The sequence below is a fragment of the Canis lupus genome, chromosome 19 (genome assembly GCF_048164855.1).
Source record: "Canis lupus baileyi chromosome 19, mCanLup2.hap1, whole genome shotgun sequence".
Lineage (NCBI taxonomy): Eukaryota > Metazoa > Chordata > Mammalia > Carnivora > Canidae > Canis > Canis lupus.
In genome coordinates, this window is record NC_132856.1 from 24,247,013 (window position 1) to 24,267,882 (window position 20,870).

Consider the following 20,870-nt stretch of genomic DNA (forward strand, 5'->3'; position numbering starts at 1 on the left):
CTAGGTCTAAGGAACACTCCAGCATTTGGGTGTCAGGGATAGAAGGTGACATTTGTCGGGGGGTGGGGGGTGGGGGTGGGGAGTCACTCAACTTGCTTTTCCCCAGATGCCCCTTGCACTTCTGAACTTTAGAGGCAACAGAATATACATGTTAGATGTAAGGGTACTCATTCCGTGTAAACCTGAGGCTTGAATCGTCTGTAGATGTAGGAAAAGATGTTAGGGTTCGAAGCCCACGGCCAGGAAAGAATTCTCAAGGTGCAAAAAGCACGGGGGCAGGACCCATGGGCAGAAGGAGCTGCCCTGGGATCGTGGGGAGTGGCCCGTTCTATACTTCGCGTGAGGCTAGCTAGTTAGGAAAAGGTCATTTATTACTGTTCAGTAAAAACTCAATTGTGAGACTCTTCAGAGGTATATCCATGGGTCATATGCTTGGGAGGGTTATTGCCAACATGTATCTTGGGGAGCCGAGATAAAGGGAGGTCCCAAAGGAATTTATAAATGTTAGAGTAAACTTACAGGATCCTGGGGAGGCGGGGGGTGTCAGGCTAAGATTGCCTTTGCCCTTAAAGTATTAACATCCAGGTAGCTGAGTTCCTAAAAGGAATGTTACTCTGCCTGTTTTAAGGACTTGTCAGTGGGATGCAAGTAGTAAAGAAACGTAATGATTTTTCTTTTCGCCTTTGTGTCCCACATCAGGATTCACTTTTCAAAATAGGTTGTCCAGAATATCCATTTAGTGAAGTGCTATGAGTATTTGTTGCTCACCCATGTTTATTTTGCCTTACTCAAGGATGACCAGTGGATGTCAGATGACCCTGGGGTTTATAGAAAACATTCTTCAGTTTCTGCAAGAGGCAGATTTGACTTCTGTCTTTCATTAAGATGACCTGCTAAATTAAACTAATTAGCATACTTCATCTTGCTTGTTCTTTTGCATCTTTACTTACGGTTTTCTCATTTTTTAAAAAAGATTTATTTATTTATTTATTTATTTATTTATTTATTTATTCATGAGAGAGAGAGAGAGAGAGAGAAGCAGAGACACAGGCAGAGGGAGAAGCAGGCTCCATCCAGGGAGCCCGATGGGACTCGATCCCGGGTCTCCAGGATCAGGCCCTGGGCTGAAGGCAGGCGCTAAACCGCTGAGCCACCCAGGGATCCCCGGTTTTCTCATTTTTTTCATTGTTTTCGTATACTGGACCAGTGGGTATAAAACTGTGTCCCCCAATTAAAGTATCGTACATACTTATGAAATCATATTACAGAGTAGACTTTAATATAGGGTGTGATAGTTTTGGGGAGCTTTTCAGTGCTTGTTCTCTCCCCACAAACTTCAAATTGTGTAGAATTTGTGATAATTCTTCTCAGCCACTTTTGAATTTAGAAAAGGAAGAATTTTTTTAAAAAGAAATGCTGTAAGTATTTTAGTAAGTATGCCATTTTTTTTATCATTGGGTTTTTTAGTACCATGTATTTCTGTGACTGAATCATCTTTTTTTATCCAGAAGAAAGTTATTTTCTCTGTAGTATTTTTAAAAAGGCCTAGTGTAAGCTACCATCTATATAAAAAAATACTTCTTAAAAAATGCACATCTTTGAAATTCATATGACTTTTTTTCTTTTTAAGGTTTTAGTTTATTTACTTATTTATTTAAGTAGATTCCACGCCCAGCATGGAGCTCCGTGCAGATCTTGAACTCAGGACATGAGATCAAGAACTGAATTGAGGTCAAGAGTTGGAAGCTTAACTGACTGAGCTTCCCAAACACTCTTTTTATATTTTATTTTTAAGTAATCTGTTTATCCACAGTGAGGCTTGAACCCTCAACCCTGAGACTAAGAGGTACACGCTCCATTAACTGAGCCAGCAGGTGCCCTTGGAATTCATAAGACCTTCTAAATTCCCCCTAAATTTGGAACTTAGGAGGGGCACAAAACTTCCTTGTAGACTGAGTTGGGAGAGTGGCACTTGGAGAATGAACTTGTCATTAAGTGGATAAAAATGAATTTGTCCTCTAGAAGGTACTGTTCCCATCAGTTTACTTTGATCTTTAGAAAAGGACATTTGTCATGAATATGTTAGGTTTAGTTTTTGAATGTTACCCTTTGTCCAACTCATAACCATGTTTTATTACTGATATTATAAGAATAAAATTAATATGAAACTATCTGAATAGAAGGTAGGGTCAATTTGCTATGACCACATATGACCTGTGAGTGAGTGTACTGTCTGTTGTGAGATGCATCCTGTGTGTCTTAAACTTAGCATGAGTTATATAATGTATACTGGTACTCTCTTAATGTGTCATATGAGGGAATAACATACTTGCTTCTGGTAGGTCAGATCCATTTTGGTCTCCTAACCTTTGCTCCTAGTTCCTTTTGGGCAGATCCATACCAGTTTTCCTCTTTAGACCCGAAGTTCAACAATAACCTAATTAATTATACAGTCAGCAGGGAGCTTAACAGGTCCAAATTGTAAGTCGTAAAGCATAAGTTTCCTTTTTTTTTTTTTTTTTAACTTTCTTTATATTGACTTATAATGATTGTAATAACATAAAATGTATATATATATATTTTTTTCTCTTTTAACACATATGGATATTTTCTCTTAAAGGAATAAGTCCCCCTGTCAGTGGAGGATGGGATACTTCAACCTGGGGGTTAAAGTCAAATACTGAACCTCAGAGTCAGCCGGTAGCCTCTCCTAAAGCAATTACAAAGCCAGTTCGGAGAACTGTGGTAGATGAATCTGAAAATTTCTTTAGTGCCTTTCTCTCTTCTACGGATGTCCAGACCATTCAGAAGAGTCCAGTGGTATCAAAACCACCAGCTAAATCACAACGACCAGAAGAAGAAGTGAAAAGCACTTTACAGGAATCCTTGCACACTGGACAGTCAAGAACATCTGAAACAACTGAGTCAAAAGTAAAAGACTCTACTCAGTGTGTATCAGGGGAAACTCTGGCAGTCGATTCTCTGTCACCTAAAACTGAGGGCAAGTGTGAAGAAACAATTAATAAAGAATCTGATATGAAGGTATCAACTGTACGTTTGAAAGTGTCTGAAAGTGTAATTAATGTGAAAACAACTGGAGAAAATATATCTAATATGTCTATGGCAGAAACAAAGGACATGGTTTTGGAACCTAAGGAACAAAAACATGAAGACAGACAGAGTAACACACCTTCTCCTCCCGTCAGTACCTTCTCATCTGGTACTTCTACCACCAGTGACATTGAAGTTTTAGATCATGAAAGTGTAATAAGTGAGAGCTCAGCAAGTTCGAGACAAGAGACTACAGATTCAAAATCAAGTCTCCACTTGATGCAGACATCTTTTCAGCTTCTCTCAGCATCTGCTTGTCCTGAATATAATCGTTTAGATGATTTCCAAAAACTCACCGAGAGTTGCTGCTCATCTGATGCTTTTGAAAGAATAGACTCGTTTAGTGTACAGTCATTAGATAGCCGTAGTGTAAGCGAAATCAATTCAGATGATGAACTGTCAGGCAAGGGATATCCTTTAGTACCTATTATAGTTAATCCTTCGACTCCAAAGACTAAAATAAATGAATCAGTTGAAGGAAAATCTGAAGAAGTAGTGAATGAAACTTTAATTATACCCAATGAGGATACAGAAATGGAAGAAAGTGGACGAAGTGCAACGCCTGTTAATTGTGAACAGCCTGATATTTTGGTTTCTGCTACACCAATAAATGAAGGACATACTGTCTTAGACAAGGTGGCTGAGCAGCATGAAGCTGCTGAAAGTAAGCCAGAAGCGCATTCTGAGAAGGAAGATGTTTGCAAGGTAACTCTAGAAACCAGAAAGGGATTTGGGGATATGCCTTATAGAGATTAAATCATTGTTTTTAATCACTGTTTATTTTTAACATTCAGTATTGTATGATGATTGCTACTGACTAAAAAAGACAGGCATTTTGTTTTTGTTTTGTTTTGTTTTTAAGACAGGCATTTTGACACAGGTGTAGCATTAAGGATTTTAAAACTGATCAATTACTGATACTAAATTACTTGAAATTTCTCTGAGGCAACTATGATAACATAAATCGCTATTTCAGTATAACTAAGCATAAAAAAGTCTCCATCTTGCGCCAGTACTGTTGAGTCTTTTCACCTATGGTTTTTGTATGCTGTGCTCGTTTGTCATTTTGCGAAGGATTGTCTTATGCAAATGTATATCTTCAAATCCTTTGTAGGTAAAGATGCTGAAACGAATATAAATATATGGTTTTTCTTACATCAAAAAAAATTTCGTATGTTCACATTATTTGTAGCAAATCTTAAGTGTAGTCTTTCATTATTGATGTGTTTCTGTTATTATTAATTCCTTGTTTGTTTTCTCTTTTATGTTATTTTGATGTTTCCCTGATAGCTATCTTACATGAATAAGAATGGGAAATGTCCAAGGAACAATGAATGGTATTGCTTAGGAATAACAAATTGCTTCTACCTAATACCTATAAAAGAAAAGTGGTGTAAATTCTTTAACATAAGTCACAGTTTTGGTTTTTCCTATGATTTTTAGATATAGAAATTGAGTTGGATTTGGCATCTTTAATAGACTCCTCTGAGATATAGGATGTCTTGAAGAAATGTCCTGTAAGTGCCATGTATTGAATTATTTAATGCAAAAAAAAAGTGCCAGATTCTGTTACTTAGGTTTAATATTATTCACAAATGAAATGCCATGCTCTAGCTATAATAGTGGTTTGAATTCCTGAAACCAATACTGTTTAGTATCAATAAAATAATTTTGAGCTACTTTCCGAAGGTAAGTGATTTCTAAATTAATCTAGACCTCAATCAGGTAAGACTATTTTTTTTATTGCATAAAATCGTCATTCCTCCCCTCATACACAACTTTATCACTACTTCCGCAAGACCTAAGGAGTAAGATATTCTAACCATTCCTTTTCGTTTAGCTTTATACTGGTATATTCTGGAGATTTTTTTAAGTTACATGTCTAATGATTATCTAAAATTACTTTTATTTTTTAAATGCAAAGTATCATACTAAAAAAAAAAAAGGTACACATATTTGGATTAAAGAATAATATGGAAAAACACTTTTATATCCACTACCCAGCAAAGATACAGAATATTACTAGAGGTTTAAAGCCCCCTTTGATCTTTTTTTTATTTTCTCTATTTCCCTTCCTCTTTTGGTGGATGTGCACATCTTTCCTAGGTTTTTGCTGTAACAAACTTGTAAATATTCTTGTATATTTATGCAAGACTTTTCTCTAAAGCATATCTAAAAGAATTTTCTACATTAAAGAGTGTGTAGATCTTCAGTTAGATATTGACTAATTGTTTTCCAATGTGGTTTACTAATTTATACTCCTACCAGCTATGTGGTTGCACTAATTTATACTCTCCTACCAACGATGTATGAGTTCTTGTTGTTCTGAATCCTCTGTGTTCTCAGTATTGTTTTAATTCCTTTTATGAGATAACACTTTTATTTATAATAGTGATTAGATTATCTTTACAACTTATCACCTGCATGTAGAAATGTTTTTTTCAGTTAAATATTTGACTTTTTGTATATTCTCCTTATTCAGAGAGTTGAATTTCTGAATGAAAAACTGGATAAAAGGGAGGCTCAGTTATTATCTCTTAGTAAAGAAAAAGCACTTCTAGAAGAAGCCTATGATAATCTGAAAGAGTAAGTATTTTTACAGATGTGCATAATTTTATGTTTTGCAGAGGCCTAAATACTTGGTTATTATTTAAGAATGTTTTTAAAACTAAAATGTTTAAAATTTAACTTGTGTACAGTTGTTGAAAATGGAATAATATTTCAATTCTCAACTATAGATTTCTCCTCAAATTATCTTTACTATATTACCTTTGGCACTGAAGAGAAGTATGTGGAAAAACAAAACAAAAAACCTTTTTCCTTTTTACTATTAGAGATTGAAAACTTGTATTTAAAGAAAACTATGATATTAGAAAAACACTGAATATTTGCCGTAAGGAGGTGGTTAGTAAAATGTTAACAGATTGAAAACTGAAAAATTTTGTTTACCTTTCTCTTATTTTTACACATCAAATATTGGTGACATTTTGACTTCTAATGGGTTTTCACTGAGATGTTTTAAAATAAATTAAGCAGATAATTTGTCTTTTAAAAGTTAACAGGCTTAAAACTAACCAATTTTAGTAAAGTATATATTGAAGAAAATGTTATTTCCTTTTGGAAACAACTGCACTCCTCTTGTTACCCTAGGAATATGTAAACAAGTATTTCTGTCTGTTGTTTTTAATTTAGTGAAATGTTTAGAGTAAAAGAAGAAAGCAGCAGCATTTCTTCCTTGAAAGATGAGTTTACTCAAAGAATTGCAGAAGCAGAAAAGAAAGTTCAGCTAGCCTGCAAAGAGAGAGATGCTGCTAAAAAGGTAAATGAAAGTTAAAAATAATATTAATTAAATTCAATACAGATGTGGATTTTTTGAGGGATGCATTCATAATATTTTGGTATGGAAAAAAGAAGATTAAAGGATACCATCTAGTATATTAACAAATTATAGATTTCTTAATACCTTTAGACTTACAGATTTTTGATACTTTAAACAAATCTAAACCAGTGTTTGTATAATTCATCTATAAGTCCCTTGTATATATAGCTAGGATCATTAGAATAATTTTCATAAATGATAATTTCATCAAAATAAATAAACCTAAGTGCACTGTATAAATTTTTTTTTAAGTATCATTACTCTCGTTTGTTACTAACTGCTTCAAATCTATGTGTTTCTTCAAGTCAAAATAATTTTAAAATAAAGGGATTGTAAGAGTTAGTGACTCTTGTGAGGCACAGTATTGATTTATTCTAATACAGGATTTCTCAGCCGCAGTACTATTCACATTTTGGGCTGGATAATTTTATGTTGTATGGGACTGTTCTGTGCATTGTAGGATGTTTACCAGCATCCAGGGCTCTAACTACAAGACACCAGTGTCACCCTCACCTCCGCATCTCCCAGTGCATATCCATCACTCCCTTCCCCAAGTTGTGATCATTGAAAATGTTGGCAGACTTTGCCAGATGTCCTCTTAAGAACAAAATCACTCCTGTTTGGGAGCCACTGTTTTAATTCTTACCATTTATAGCAGTTGGCTATTTCAAAAGTTGGTAACCAGATAAGGTTAGTAATTATTTCTTCTATCCCAACTCTTAGTAATAACATTTCTCATCATTAGCCCTTTTCAGCTAAGCTGCTTTCCTTCTTGACAGTGTTAATGTTTATATTTTTTCTTCGTATACTGTTACAGAAGAGAAGTAAGTCATATACTTCCTTCTGCTTAGGTTGCTTTAATTAGGTAACTCATGTCAGATACAATAACTTGACAATAACTTGAGACTACCTAACCAACTTACTTTTTCTTGTCCCTACTGTATTCCATCTGGACCAGTCTAATTGAGAAATCAGATTTTAAATAATGCTTGTTTTCTGTAATGTACTTTGAATTGTAGATCTAAGATAGACCCAAACCATTGAGTATAGGTGGGAAAAGCTTGGGCCCTAAGTTTTAACACGTTTTATGTGTACTGCTATATATGATCCCCCTACTTAGGATCTATAGGAAATTCAGGGTGAATTGAATTCCCTTAAGCGAAGAGTTTGCTTTTCTAGTGATGGAAAACAGATAATGTCAACACTTACATAGTACTAGGTAGAATGAAACAAATTAGAGATAAAAATGAAGAAGCAGTTTGGAATGGTATCACAGGATGAATTCTGACCGGGGGAATTAAGGAAAGTTTCATGGAAGGCAGGAGAGTCTTATTGGGCCTCGATGGATGAATCAAATTTTGACAGTTGGAAAATACACAGCAGTATTGTGAATGGTTCAGAGAATGGGCTTATGGGCTTTGTGGACTCAAACCTGGTTTCCAGTGCCTAGGTGGTTCAGTTGGTTAAGGCTCTGCCTTTGGCTTACGTCCTAGTCCTCAAGTCCTATTTCCAGCTCCCCGCTCAGTGGAGAGTCAGCTTTTCCAAAACTCTCCCTCTGCTCCTCTCCATTTGCGCTCTCTCGCTCACTCTCTCAAATAAATAAATAAAATATTAAGAAAAAACACCTGGTTTCAAGTTAAACTCTACCACTTAATAGCTCTCTGACCTTCAAAGTTTATTCAGTCTCTCAGCGTCTTAGTTTTCTTATTTGTGTAATTGAATAAAATACCTCCCTCATAGGATTGTTGTGAGGATAAAATAATGGGTATAATGCATGGTTTAAATACCTGTTGTTAGTTGTTTTTAGCTGTTGTTTGGTTTCAGATCATTGCTTAAAACCTAATTTTAAGTATGATTATACAACACTTTTCCCATCACCATACATACTTCTCCATTGTGGTTTTGAAAGATAAACTGTCTTGACATGTTTGTGCTGAATCTCTGCCTTATTAAAGTAGGTTGAACCTTATTATGTTTTCTCTTATTTCACAATGCACTAGCAAGTATAAGTTTTAGATGAGGAAAAAAAACAGTGAAAAATAGAGACATATGTTCTTCCAAATATTATACTTCACCTGAAAAAAGTATGTGTATAGAGATACTCAAGAAAGGTATTGAAAGTTAACTTATTCTCATTTGCATTTGCATTTTTTTTTTTTAAAGATTTTATTTATTTATTCATGGGAGACACAGATCGAGAGAGAGGCAGAGACACAGGCAGAGGGAAAAGCAGGCTCCATGCAGGGAGCCTGATGTGGGACTCGATCCTGGGTCTCCAGGACTATACCCTGGGCCCAAGGCAGGCGCCAAACCACTGAGCCACCCAGGGATCCCCTCATTTGCATTTCCATATTAAAACTTGTTTATACGTGAATTCTGGTTTTCTGTGTTGTTTGAAAACTGTTTACTTAATTAACCAAGGTAATAATAAACTTAGTTTAACAGAATAAAACTTACAGATCTTTATCGAGAATTTGATTATTGATGACTTCTTTGGATATGGAAAAAATTGAAAAATATGCCCAGAATGAAAGTAATTCCTTATGATATTCACATTTTTTTTTAATTAGGAAATCAAAAGTATAAAAGAAGAACTTGCTACTAGATTAAATAGCAGTGAGACTTCAGACCTTTTGAAAGAGAAAGATGAGCAGATCCGAGGGCTAATGGAAGAAGGTGCGTAAAGTATTTAGTTAACTATGAAAAATACTGTAAGAATGGGAAAAATTCTTGCCACCTGATTAGCTGCTACTTCTTAATAAAAAACACTTGGAAGCAAGAAAAGTTTGTGCTTAAACCTCAGAAATGGTAGGTGACAATATATGGAAGAATGGGGAGCAATATATATAGAAGCAGAGATGCGTTATATGTAGCCTTCTTTTTCCTAGAGTAAAAAAGAATAACTTGCTGAAAAATAAATGTGGTTTCATAAAAAGAGCTTTTTTTTTTTTTCCATAAAAAGAGCTTTTAACAGGTTTTAGAGCTGTCACATGAAGCAAGGTATTTGAGGGCTATTATCCTGGAATTTATATAGTATTTTAATATCTGTCTTGGGTACTATGTGGTGTCATCATATTGTTTAGTTGTTTGATAGTGAACTTTTTGTTATACTCTTGTTTTAATTTTTCAATTATTTAACATTTTGTGAAAAGACTTAAAATTAGCAAGGTTGTAGAAATTAAATACCCTTCATGAGAAAAATTGTTATAAATAGACACTGTGTTAATTTCTTTATGTACTATCATAGGAAAGAAGGTAGTTTTGGAAAAGGTGATTAAATTTTTAAACTTTTTCTAGTTGTAAGAATTACACTTGCTACTTGGAGAAATTTTTAAAGTTTTAGGAGACAGAGGAAGAAAAAATAGATCATAACCCATTTTATAGGGAACTGTCAATTTCTTCTAGTTCTTTTTTAATGCGTTTTTAATACATTGTTAAGCATAATTAAGGTTACGTATTTAATTTGTAATCTTTTACATTTTCATAATTTTACATTTCCCTATGCTATTAAATGCTTTGCTAGCATTATTAATGGCTTTTAAAGTCCATTATATGGCCATAGACCATAATTTATTTTATTCTTTTTCTAATGTACATTTATTTCTAAAATGTTAATATTACAAATAGTTTTTAGATGAACATTTCTGTGCTTAAATCATTGAACTTAAGAGAATTTCCAGAGTCAGTGTTAGAAAACAATTGGAAACAGTCATTGTATTTGAAAAATGAGTTTTACCCTGTTTTTCTTTTTCATTTATTCAGCTAATATTTAACAGTTGGTGTGTCAGATACTATGTTTGATACAATAATTCCTGTCCTTTAGGAACTTACAAACTAATGAGAGGGAAATGTAAGTATACAGATAATGATAATTATAAAACATGGCCTACACTGCAATAGAAGAATGAAGGGAGAGTTAATAAAAGAGATAATCATTATCTCAAGACATGTTAAGGTAGTGAACTGCCTGTGTTACAACAAGAGACTGAGGGGAAGGCTGTGTGCATGGTTTCTTTATTTTATTTCATTTCATTTTTATTTTATTTTATTATTTTATTTTACTTTACTTTGATTTTATTTATTTATTAGAGAAAGTGAGCACAAGCAGGCAGAGGGGCAGAAGGAGAGGGAGAAACAGACTCACTACTGACAGGGAGTCAGATGCTGGGCTCCATCTCAGGACCCTGGAATTATGACCCGAGCCAGAGGCAGACGCTTAACCAACCTAGCCATCCAGATGCCCCTGGTTTCATAATTAAAAAAAAAATACTTAAAGTATTTATATCGGGTGTCACTATTTGAGTATTTATTAATTTAGGTAGGAGGTGGGTTGATGTTCTCTTTTGCTTAATGAACTTCTTTATACTGAAAACAGAATGATTTCACATGGGATTATTTATTTATTGCTTCTCTATCCCCCAGAAGTATTTTTTTAAAAGATTTTATTGATTTATTTGAGACAGAAAGAGAGCACACAAGTGATGGGGGAGGAGCAGAGGGAGAGGGAAAAGCAGACTTCCCCCTGAGCCAGGAGCCCCATGGGGCTTGATCCCAGGACTCTAAGATCAGGACCTGAGCCGCAGACACTCAACAGAGTGAGCCACTCCAAGCACGCCTCACCCAAAAGTATTTTTAAATTCACAGCTGAAAATCTGAAAGACTCAAAGCTGAAAGCACATTACAATGAGTAGCTGATTATTATCTTGCTTCATTAATTATTAACATCTAGGCACACCTACTTCATATCTTTCTGCCCACACATACACTTCCTTTTTCCAAACCATTTGAATGTAGGTGACAGATAAGAACATTCCACTTCTAGGGACACCTGGGTGGGTTAGCAGTTGAACAGCAGCGTTTGGCTCAGGGCGTGGTTGGTCCTAGAGTCCCGGATTGAGTCCCACTTGTGGGATCGAGTCCCACATCGGGCTTCCTGCATGGAGCTTGCTTCTCCCCTCCCCTCTGCCTATGTCTCTGCCTCTCGCTCTCATGAATAAATAAGTAAAATCTTTAAAAAAAAAAAAAAAGAAAAGAAAAGAAAAAAAATTCTTCTAAATTCTTTTTTTCCCAGTTTATTGAGGTATAATTGACTAATAAAAATTGCATGTAATTTTTGATACATGTGTACATTGTAAAATGATTACCACAGTCAAGCTAATTAACATATCAGTCATCTCTTGTAGTTAATATCTTTTCATATGAGAACTCTTAAGATCAATTCTGTTAGCAAATTTCAAGTGTATGATATAGTATTATTAACAGTAGTCACCATTCTATACGTCAGATCTGCAGAATTTATTCACCTGCATAATTAAAACTTGGTACCCTTTGATTAGTATCTTTACATTTCCCTCATCCCTGGTAACCAGCATTTTACTCTCTGCTTTTATGAGTTAAACTTTTTTTTATATTCCACATATAAGTAAGATCATGCAGTGTGTGAGTCTGGCTTATTTCAGCCTCCAGTTTCAGCCACATTATCACAAATGACTGGATTTTCTTCATTTTCAAGGCTAAATAATATTACTTTATATACACAGAGCCACTTTTTTTTCTTTCTTAGAATATTTAATAAATTGGGAAAATATTCACAATTTTAGATAGCAAAAACAAGTTGAGCATTTGTGTATAAAATACAACATTTTACTCAAGTATAACTACATACAGTGTTATATTAGTTTCAGGTGTCCAACATAGTGATTCAGCAATTCTATACATTACTCAGTGGTCACCATAATTACAGTCACCATCTGTCACTATATAACATTATTGTATTATTGACTATATTTACTATACTGTTAATTTATTTTCACTGACTTATTTATTTTGTAACTGGAAGTTCGTACCTCTTAATCCACTTCACCTATTTCAGTCCCCCACTCCCACTTCCCCTTTGGCAACCACCATTTTTTTTTTTTTTCTGTTTTTGAGGGGTTTTTTGTTTGCTTGTTTTTGTTTTTTTGTTTTGCGTTTTAAATCCCACATATAAGTGAAATCATATGGTATGATCCTTTTAACATATTGTTGAATTCAGTTTGCTAATATTTTGTTGGGGATTTTTACTTCTTTGTTCACCAGGGATATTGACCTATTGTTTTGTTTTGTTTTGTGTGTCTTTGGCTTTCTTATCAGGATAATGCTGGCCTCATACAATAAATTTGAAAAATTTCTTTTTCCATTCTATTATTTGAAACAGTTTGAGAAGAATAGGTATTAATTCTTTATTAAATGGTAGAATTCAGCTCTGAAGCCATCTGGTCCTGGTCTTTTGAGGGAGGAGTCTTTTGATTACCAATTCAATATTGTTACTAGCAACTGGCCTATTCAAATTTTCTTGTTATTTTCTCATTCAATTCGGGGAAATTTTATGTTTCTAGGAATTTATCCATTTTTTTGCTAGGTTGTCCAGTTTGTCAGCATATAATCTTCATAGTATTATCTTATAATTCTTTGTATTTCTCTGCACACAACATTTTTTTTAGGCATTTATCCATTGATGGATAGGTTATTTCCATAACTTGGCTGTTGTGAATAATGCTGCAGAATGCACATATCTCTGAGATACTGATTTTAATTCCTTTGGATATATGCCTAGAAGTAGAGTTGTTGCATCATATAGTATCTCTATTTTTAACTTTTTGAGCAGTCTCCATGCTGTTTTCCATAGTGTCTGTACCAATTTATATTCTTGCCAGTAGTATACTAATGTTCCTTTTTCTCCACATCCTTGCTAATTCTTATCATTTGTTGTGTTGATAAAAGATATCCTTACAGGTGTGAGGTGTTTTGGCTTGCTGTTCTGTGATGATTAGTGATGTTGAGCACCTTTTCATATACTTGTTGGCCATTCATATGTCACCTTTTGAGAAAAGTCTATTCATGTCTTTTGCTTATTTCTTAATTGGCTTATTTGTTTTTTGCTATTGAGTTTTATGAGTTCTTTGTATATTTTGGATATTAACACCATATCAGATGTAAGGCTTGCAAATATTTTCCTCCATTCTGCAGATTGTCTCTTCAGTCTGTTTATCACTTCCTTTGCTGTGCAGTACATTTTACTGTGATGCAATCCCAGTTGTCTGTGTTTGCTTTTGTGGCTTATGCTTTTGGAATTATACCCAAAAAATCATTGCCAAGACCAGTGTCAGAAGGTTTTTCCCCCTGTGTTTTCTTCTAGTAATTTTAGTTTCAGGTATGTTAAGTCTTTATTTTGAGTTGACTTTCGTGTTTGGTGTGTCATAGGGTCCAGTTTCATTCTGCCTATGATTATCCAGTTTTCCCAGTACTGTTTATTGATCATACTGTCCTTTCCCCATTGTGTGTTCTTGGCATCTTTGTTGAAGATCAGTTCGTTGTAAATTTATTTCTAAATTCTGTGTGGATTTTCTAGGCTCTCTGTTCTGTTCCTCTGGTCCGTGTTTTTATGCCAGTACCATACTGTTTTGATTACTGTAGCTTTGTAACATGTTTTGGAATTACAAAATGTGATATTTTCAGTTGTGTTCTTGCTCAGGATTGCTTTGGCTGTTTGAAGTCTTCTGTGGTTCCACATGAATTTTAGGATTTTTAAAGAAATTTTTGTGAAATATGCCATTGTGATTTTGACAGATACTGCAGTGAATCTGCAGTCCACTCCTAAATTCATGAATCTCCATCTCCCAATAGCAAGTACATTTTGCTTTGCCAGCACAGCATCATAATCATACCTGAGAAAATCAGTATTAATTCAGAAGTGTACTCTGGCATATATTTCATCATTTATCTCCATTGTCTCTAAAAATCACTTTTATACTTAGTCATTTGTCTTGTCCCAAGATCTAGTCAAAACTTATATTGCATTTGACCATTATGTCCTTTTAGTCTTCCACCAATCTAGGAGAGCTCTCTTTTAGTCACATTGAAGACTTCTTAGAGTCCAGGCCTGTCCTACGTATTCTCCTTCTTCTTGATTAGATTCAGATAAAATTTCTAGTAAGAATTATCATTGGCGACACTGTGTACCTACCACTTCATTACATCAATAGATACCTAATATGCCACAATTGGTGATGCCAATACTGAATGTTTAGTTAAGGCAGTGACAGCCAGATTTCTCCTTGTAAAACCACATTTTTCTCTTTATAATTCATAAGTGATATGTAGGAATGATTTTTTAAGGTGTAAGTATCCTGTTACCTACCATCCTTCATCTAGTAATTTTAGCATTCATTGATACTTCTTACCCAAATCAATTTAGCATTCATGGTTACAATAGTGTGATTTTAAAAATAGTCTATTATTTTTATGTCACTGGTTAGATCAAACATTCTATCCTGATTCTTAAGGAATCATTGTTTGAATTTATTTATTTTTTGCCATTGCCAGGAGAAAAACTTTCAAAACAGCAGCTGCATAATTCTAACATTATTAAGAAATTAAGAGCTAAAGACAAAGAAAATGAAAATATTATTGCAAAGCTGAACAAAAGAGTTAAAGACCTAGAAGAAGAGTTGCAACATTTAAAACAGGTGAATGTTAACCATTCTCTAAATATATGTATCAATCGTTATTACTTCCTATATGAACAATTGGCTGTAGTTTGTAAAACATTTAGAATAATTTATTGAGGTGTACCATGTGGGAAGAATTTGTCAAACAATTTAATAAATGAGTGTTAAAGTTTTTCTTCATTATTGTAACACTTAAGATTCCTGGAATACAAATATTTACTATGGTATTGTTATTTAAGGTTTTATTTATTTATCTGACAGAGAGAACACAAGCAGGGGGAGCAAGAGAGGGAGAAGCAGATGCCCCACTGAGCAGGGAGCCCCATGTGGGGCTGGATCCCAGGACCCCGGGATCATGACCTGAACCAAAGGCAGATGCTTAACCTACTGAGTCACCCAGACACCTTTACTATAGTATTACTTATTGAAAAATACTTTTGTCTGTTTTTACAATATAGGTTCTTGATGGCAAAGAAGAAGTTGAGAAACAGCATAGAGAAAACATTAAAAAACTAAATTCTGTGGTAGAACGCCAAGAGAAGGATCTTGGCCGACTTCAGGTAGACATGGATGAACTTGAAGAAAAGAACCGAAGTATTCAGGCTGCTCTGGATAGTGCATACAAGTAAGAAAATGAACAGATATGCAACCCATTTAAAATTAATTATCAGAATGGGATGTTGAAGAAATACTTTTTCTGTTATCTAATCACTAACAATATTTATAAACTTGGCTATATATGAACATGTAATTGGTCAAAGCAAGTACAAAAGAGTCCTTATTGTAGTTGGTATTTATTATGTGGTAAACTCTCCCTCATTGCATGAGTCTTATGGAAATCTACATGTAAACTTCACTAATTTGGCAATGTAATGAACTATTTTAAATAGAAATTATCTAATTTTTTAAGAGAACTTACTGATCTCCACAAAGCCAATGCTGCAAAGGATAGTGAAGCACAGGAAGCTGCTCTAAGTCGTGAAATGAAAGCTAAAGAAGAACTTTCTGCAGCACTAGAGAAGGCCCAAGAAGAAGCCCGTCAGCAGCAAGAAACATTAGCAATTCAAGTAAGCAACAGATTATGAGTTACATTAGTCTTTAAAAGAGTTGTGCTTTTGCAAATTAAAGAATACATTAGTTAGTTTGAATCAAAATATAAAGTGTTACTTGTGTTACATTTCTAATCTTACTGGATGCTTTTCTAGGAGTACTGGACTGTGCCAATCTTAATTATGTGTTTTTTAAACTGTTAAAGTAATGCTTATATTGTACTGTATTTCTTATTTTTTGTGACTTTCAGACTTAAGAATATTATGAAAAGCAAAGACTGCGTTACCGAACATATGCAGATAAATATTAAACATTCCTTATAATTTTAGGAGAATCCATATAACTCCTGAGTTTATTCTTAACATCTGTGGGAGTCCATGTAGTTCAGATAGAGGAGGAAAACTGAAATTTGTCAGGCTTTTTCTTTTTTCTAATTTTTTTTAATTTTTAAAGATTTTATTTATTTATTCATGAGAGACAGAGAGAGAGGGGCAGAGACATAGGCAGAGGGAGAAGCAGGCTCCCCACAAGGAGCTCCCAGATCCTGGGATCATGCCCTGAGCTGAAGGCAGATGCTCAGCTGCTGAGCCACTCATGCATCCCCAGGCTTTTTCTTATAAAATCATCAGTTGTTAGATATTTGGATTAGTTTCACTTTTTGGTTATTATGGTTAATACTGCTATAAACATTCATTTACAAGTTTTTGTATGAACATTTATTTTAAATTCTTCTAGACATATACCTTCAGGTCAGTATAATAACCCTATATATAACTTTTTGAGGATCTGCCAGACTTTCCCATAGCAATTGCACCATTTTATGGAATATATGCAATTTATGCAATATATGATGGTCTACATCTGCCAGTATTTGTTTGTTATTGTCTTCTTTTTTTTTTCATTATAGCCCTTTTAGTGGGTGTGAAATGGTACCTGATTGTGATGTGCTTGTTTACATTTTCTTAATGACTAACGATGTTAACCATCTTCTTATGTGCTTACTGGCCATATGTATCTTTGTTTTATTTTGTTTTTTTAAAGATTTATTTATTTGAGGAGGGGGAGGGGCAGAACGAGAAGGGGAGAAAGAATCTCCAACAGACTCCCTGATGAATGAGGAGCCCAATGTGAGGTTCAGTCCCACAACTCTAAGATAGCTGAAATCAAGAATCAGACACCTAATGGATTGAGCCACCCAGGCTCCCCTGGCCATTTATATCTTACTGCAACTTCTTTGGAGAAATTTATTCCTTTGCCCATTTTTAAATTGGGATTTTTAAAAATTGGTGAGTTGTTAGAATTCTTTATGTATTCTGCACATTAGATCCTTATCAGATGTAGTATTTGCAAATATTCTTTCCCATTTTATAGGTTGTCTTTCATTTTCTTAATGTCCTTTGATGTAGACCTTTAACAATTTTGAAGTCTGACTTACCTATTTTTTTCTTTTGTTGCCTCTACTTTGAGTGTCATATTGAAGACTCCATTGCTTAACCCAAGGTCATGCAGGTTTTCACTTGTTTCCTTTGAAGAATTTTATAGTCTTAACTCTCACATTTAGGTTTTTTGCACATGGATATCCAGCTGTCCCAGTACCATTTGTTGAAAAGACTATTCTTCCCTCATTGACCCCAAAGCAGTTTTGATTTAATTTTATGCAAGTATGTAAAACATTTTTACATGATTCCAAAGTGAAAGCTATATAAATATATTAAGACATTTGCTTCCAACTTAACTCCTCCCTATCCTCTTTCTTTGCCTATAAGTAACCATTTTACTAGTGTTTGGGTTATTTTTTTCAGTGTTTTTATTTGTAAATACTAGAAAATGTAAATCTATACACTTACCTCCACACATATGTGGAACCTCCTTATGTGTGTCCTCTCTCTCAAATAAAATCATTATTTTATTATTTTTTAAAGATTTTATTTATTTATGCATGAGAGACATAGAGAGAGAGAGGCTGAGACATAGGCAGAGGGAGAAGCAGGCTCCATGCCAGGAGCCTGACATGGGACTCCATCCCGGTCTCCAGGATCCCGCCCTGGGCTGAAGGTGGCGCTAAACTGCTGAGCCACCAGGGCTGCCCTCAAATAAAATCTTTAAAGAGAAAAATCACCTCTATAAGTAATGTCAATTTTGGTTATTAATTTCTTGTCCTTATCTCTGATATGTATTTTTTTATCATTGGTATCATATATATATATATACATATATATAATAGTTTTTTGTTTAAGATTAAATTATAAATTTTTCCATATTCCTTACATTCACCATAATTTTTTAAAAAGATTTATTTATTTTATGAGAGAGTGTGCACGCACAAGTGAGGGGAGGGGCAGAGACAGGGAGCGGGAGAGAAGCAGACTCTCAACAGGGGGCTGATCTCAAGAGCCTGAGATCACGACCCAGAGCTGAAATCAGGAGTCAGATGCTCAACTGACTGCCAGGCGTCCCCACATTAATCATAATTTTTAAAGATTTTTTAAAAAATTCATTTAGGAAAGACAGACAAGCAGAGGCACAGGCAGAGGGGAGAAGCAGGCTCCACGCCAGGAGCCCGATGTGGGACTTGATCTTGGGTCTCCAGGATCACGCCCTGGGCCAAAGGCAGGCGCTAAACCACCGAGCCACCCCGGGGTCCCCTCATCATAATTTTTAATGAGAATATTCATGTTCTTTCAAAATTCACAAAATAGATTACTACTAATGGATATTTAGAATATTTCCTGTTTTGTCTGGTTTTGCTAGTCCAGCTAATAGTGTAGGGAGTATCTTTCTATGTTTAGATCTGCTTCTGTTAAGTAAATTCTTGAGACTAGGATAACCAGGTGAAAGGTGAGAGTTCTATGATTGCTTTAACATGTTGCCATAATGTTCTACAAAAAGACTGTTGTAGTTTACATTTGCAGCTGTGTATGAGTATAGCAGTTAGCTTTTATAGCTATTTCATTCTGCCTTACATTGCAAACATTAATAGATGCATTGTCTCTCCTATATTGTATGGCAGTGGCTGTGCCTATTATGCCTTTTTTTTTTTTTGGTCTAACAATGCTTTTCTAAGTATATATTAAGTATACAGACGTTCAGTTTAGAATTACTTGGTAAATGGTATGTGTGATAATCATGTAAAAGCTCATTGGATAGTGTAAATATACATAAACCTATTGTGTTGACAACACAGTATGTAGTTAGGAAACTATAATTAGTGTTTTGATACTGTTTGTGATTGTATTGGTTCTCCTCATATAGGTTGGAGACCTTAGGTTGGCACTGCAACGTGCAGAACAGGCGGCTGCCAGAAAAGAGGATTATTTACGCCATGAGATTAGTGAACTCCAGCAGGTACTGTCACAGTTTTCCTAAACACAAATCCAAGATGTGTTTTCCTAGAAATAAAAGAAAGGATTCAGTGGGGATAATGTTCATGGAATTGAGATTACTACCATACTTTATCATTTGCTGTATTTTTGTGGCTTATATGAATAAAACAGGAGTGGACACCCTAAAAAATAAACACAAAAAGCCCTAATTTTGTTTTATAGAAAATAATTTTATACTGATAGATTTATTTTGTGTTAGTATTGTTTTTTCATTTGTTATAGCTAGTTTATCAGTCTTTCATTACTGTGGGGCAGATAATCAGTGTCAGTTTTTTTTTTTTTTTAAGATTTTATTTATTTATTTGAGAGAGAGACAATGAGAGACGGCATAAGCAGAGGGAGTGGCAGAGGGGGAGAGAGAAGCAGACTCCCCGCTTAGCAGGGAGCCTGATGTGGAACTTAATCCCAGGACCCTGAGATCATAACCTGAACCAAAGGCAGATGCTTAACCAACTGAGCCACCTCAGTGCCCTCGGTGCCAGTTTTTCCACTATTCTGTTAATTTTCAGTCAGTGAACATGCACGGGAAAAGGAGACAAAGTACAACTCCAGTTGATCTTTCTGTTTTTTTAAATACTTAGAAATATATGGATGATGAGGCAACTGCTGGGAGGTTTGGATGATGGTCTTTTTTACCTGAAGATAATCAAACTTCTTTTTGTTAGAAAAGAAGCACTCCCTTAGATACTGTTATGCATCCTAGCTCTAACTTACAGATTGAATAATTAGAAAAGAATGTAACTACAAAACAATTTTATCTTGGGAAAATAATATTTTCCAGAATTCTTTCATAAAGTTTATTTGCTAGTGTTTTTAGAGTTTTCATTGTTATTAGTGGTAATGATTTAAGAATTTCATGATTTAGAGACTCCAGGAAGCAGAAAATCGAAACCAAGAGCTGAGTCAAAGTGTTTCATCAACGACGAGACCATTGCTTCGACAGATAGAAAACTTGCAAGCAACTCTAGGGTCCCAAACGTCATCGTGGGAGAAGTTAGAGAAGAATCTTTCTGATAGGCTTGGTAACTGCTTTAGTTCTTATGTTCAATGTAGAAGCCCTTTCCTTTTATTTATAAAAGTAGAATGGTATGAAATTGAAATTCATTTGATCTGATAGTTACACTTTATGTCTAACTTGTAGAGTTTTACGTCTTCTCCTTTCTTGCTTTTATTTTCTAATATTCTAATTGACTTTTTCAGACCACTTGTTTTCCCTTACACAGTGTGTCAAATATTATCCAAATACTTCCATGTCATCTTATCATTTTTACAGACAGCTGTTCTCATTTTTTTCCTTGTCTGTTGCTACATCTGACCTCTTTCTAGCTTGTCTGTAATAATGTAGGAGGTAGAGATCAGATATGGTTCTGGTCCTTGGTAGAATTCCACGAGCAGAGATAGGTCTCAGGAGGATCCCAGTCAGACTTTACTAGACAGATTCTGTGGAGTCTTGAGAGT

The 20,870-nt window shown here is 34.7% G+C and overlaps 1 protein-coding gene across 1 annotated transcript in view; it reads left to right on the forward strand.

Annotated features, from left to right (window-relative positions):
* The window catches only part of TMF1 (TATA element modulatory factor 1), a 31,983-nt gene that overhangs the window by 916 nt on the left and 10,197 nt on the right, over positions 1-20,870 (forward strand). Inside the window, exons 2-10 of the mRNA XM_072785438.1 lie at positions 2,621-3,816; positions 5,594-5,697; positions 6,304-6,430; positions 9,061-9,166; positions 14,855-14,997; positions 15,438-15,604; positions 15,890-16,046; positions 19,282-19,374; positions 20,278-20,434. Of these exons, the coding sequence (XP_072641539.1) occupies positions 2,621-3,816; positions 5,594-5,697; positions 6,304-6,430; positions 9,061-9,166; positions 14,855-14,997; positions 15,438-15,604; positions 15,890-16,046; positions 19,282-19,374; positions 20,278-20,434 (2,250 nt within the window). The remainder of the gene's footprint in view (positions 1-2,620; positions 3,817-5,593; positions 5,698-6,303; positions 6,431-9,060; positions 9,167-14,854; positions 14,998-15,437; positions 15,605-15,889; positions 16,047-19,281; positions 19,375-20,277; positions 20,435-20,870) is intronic.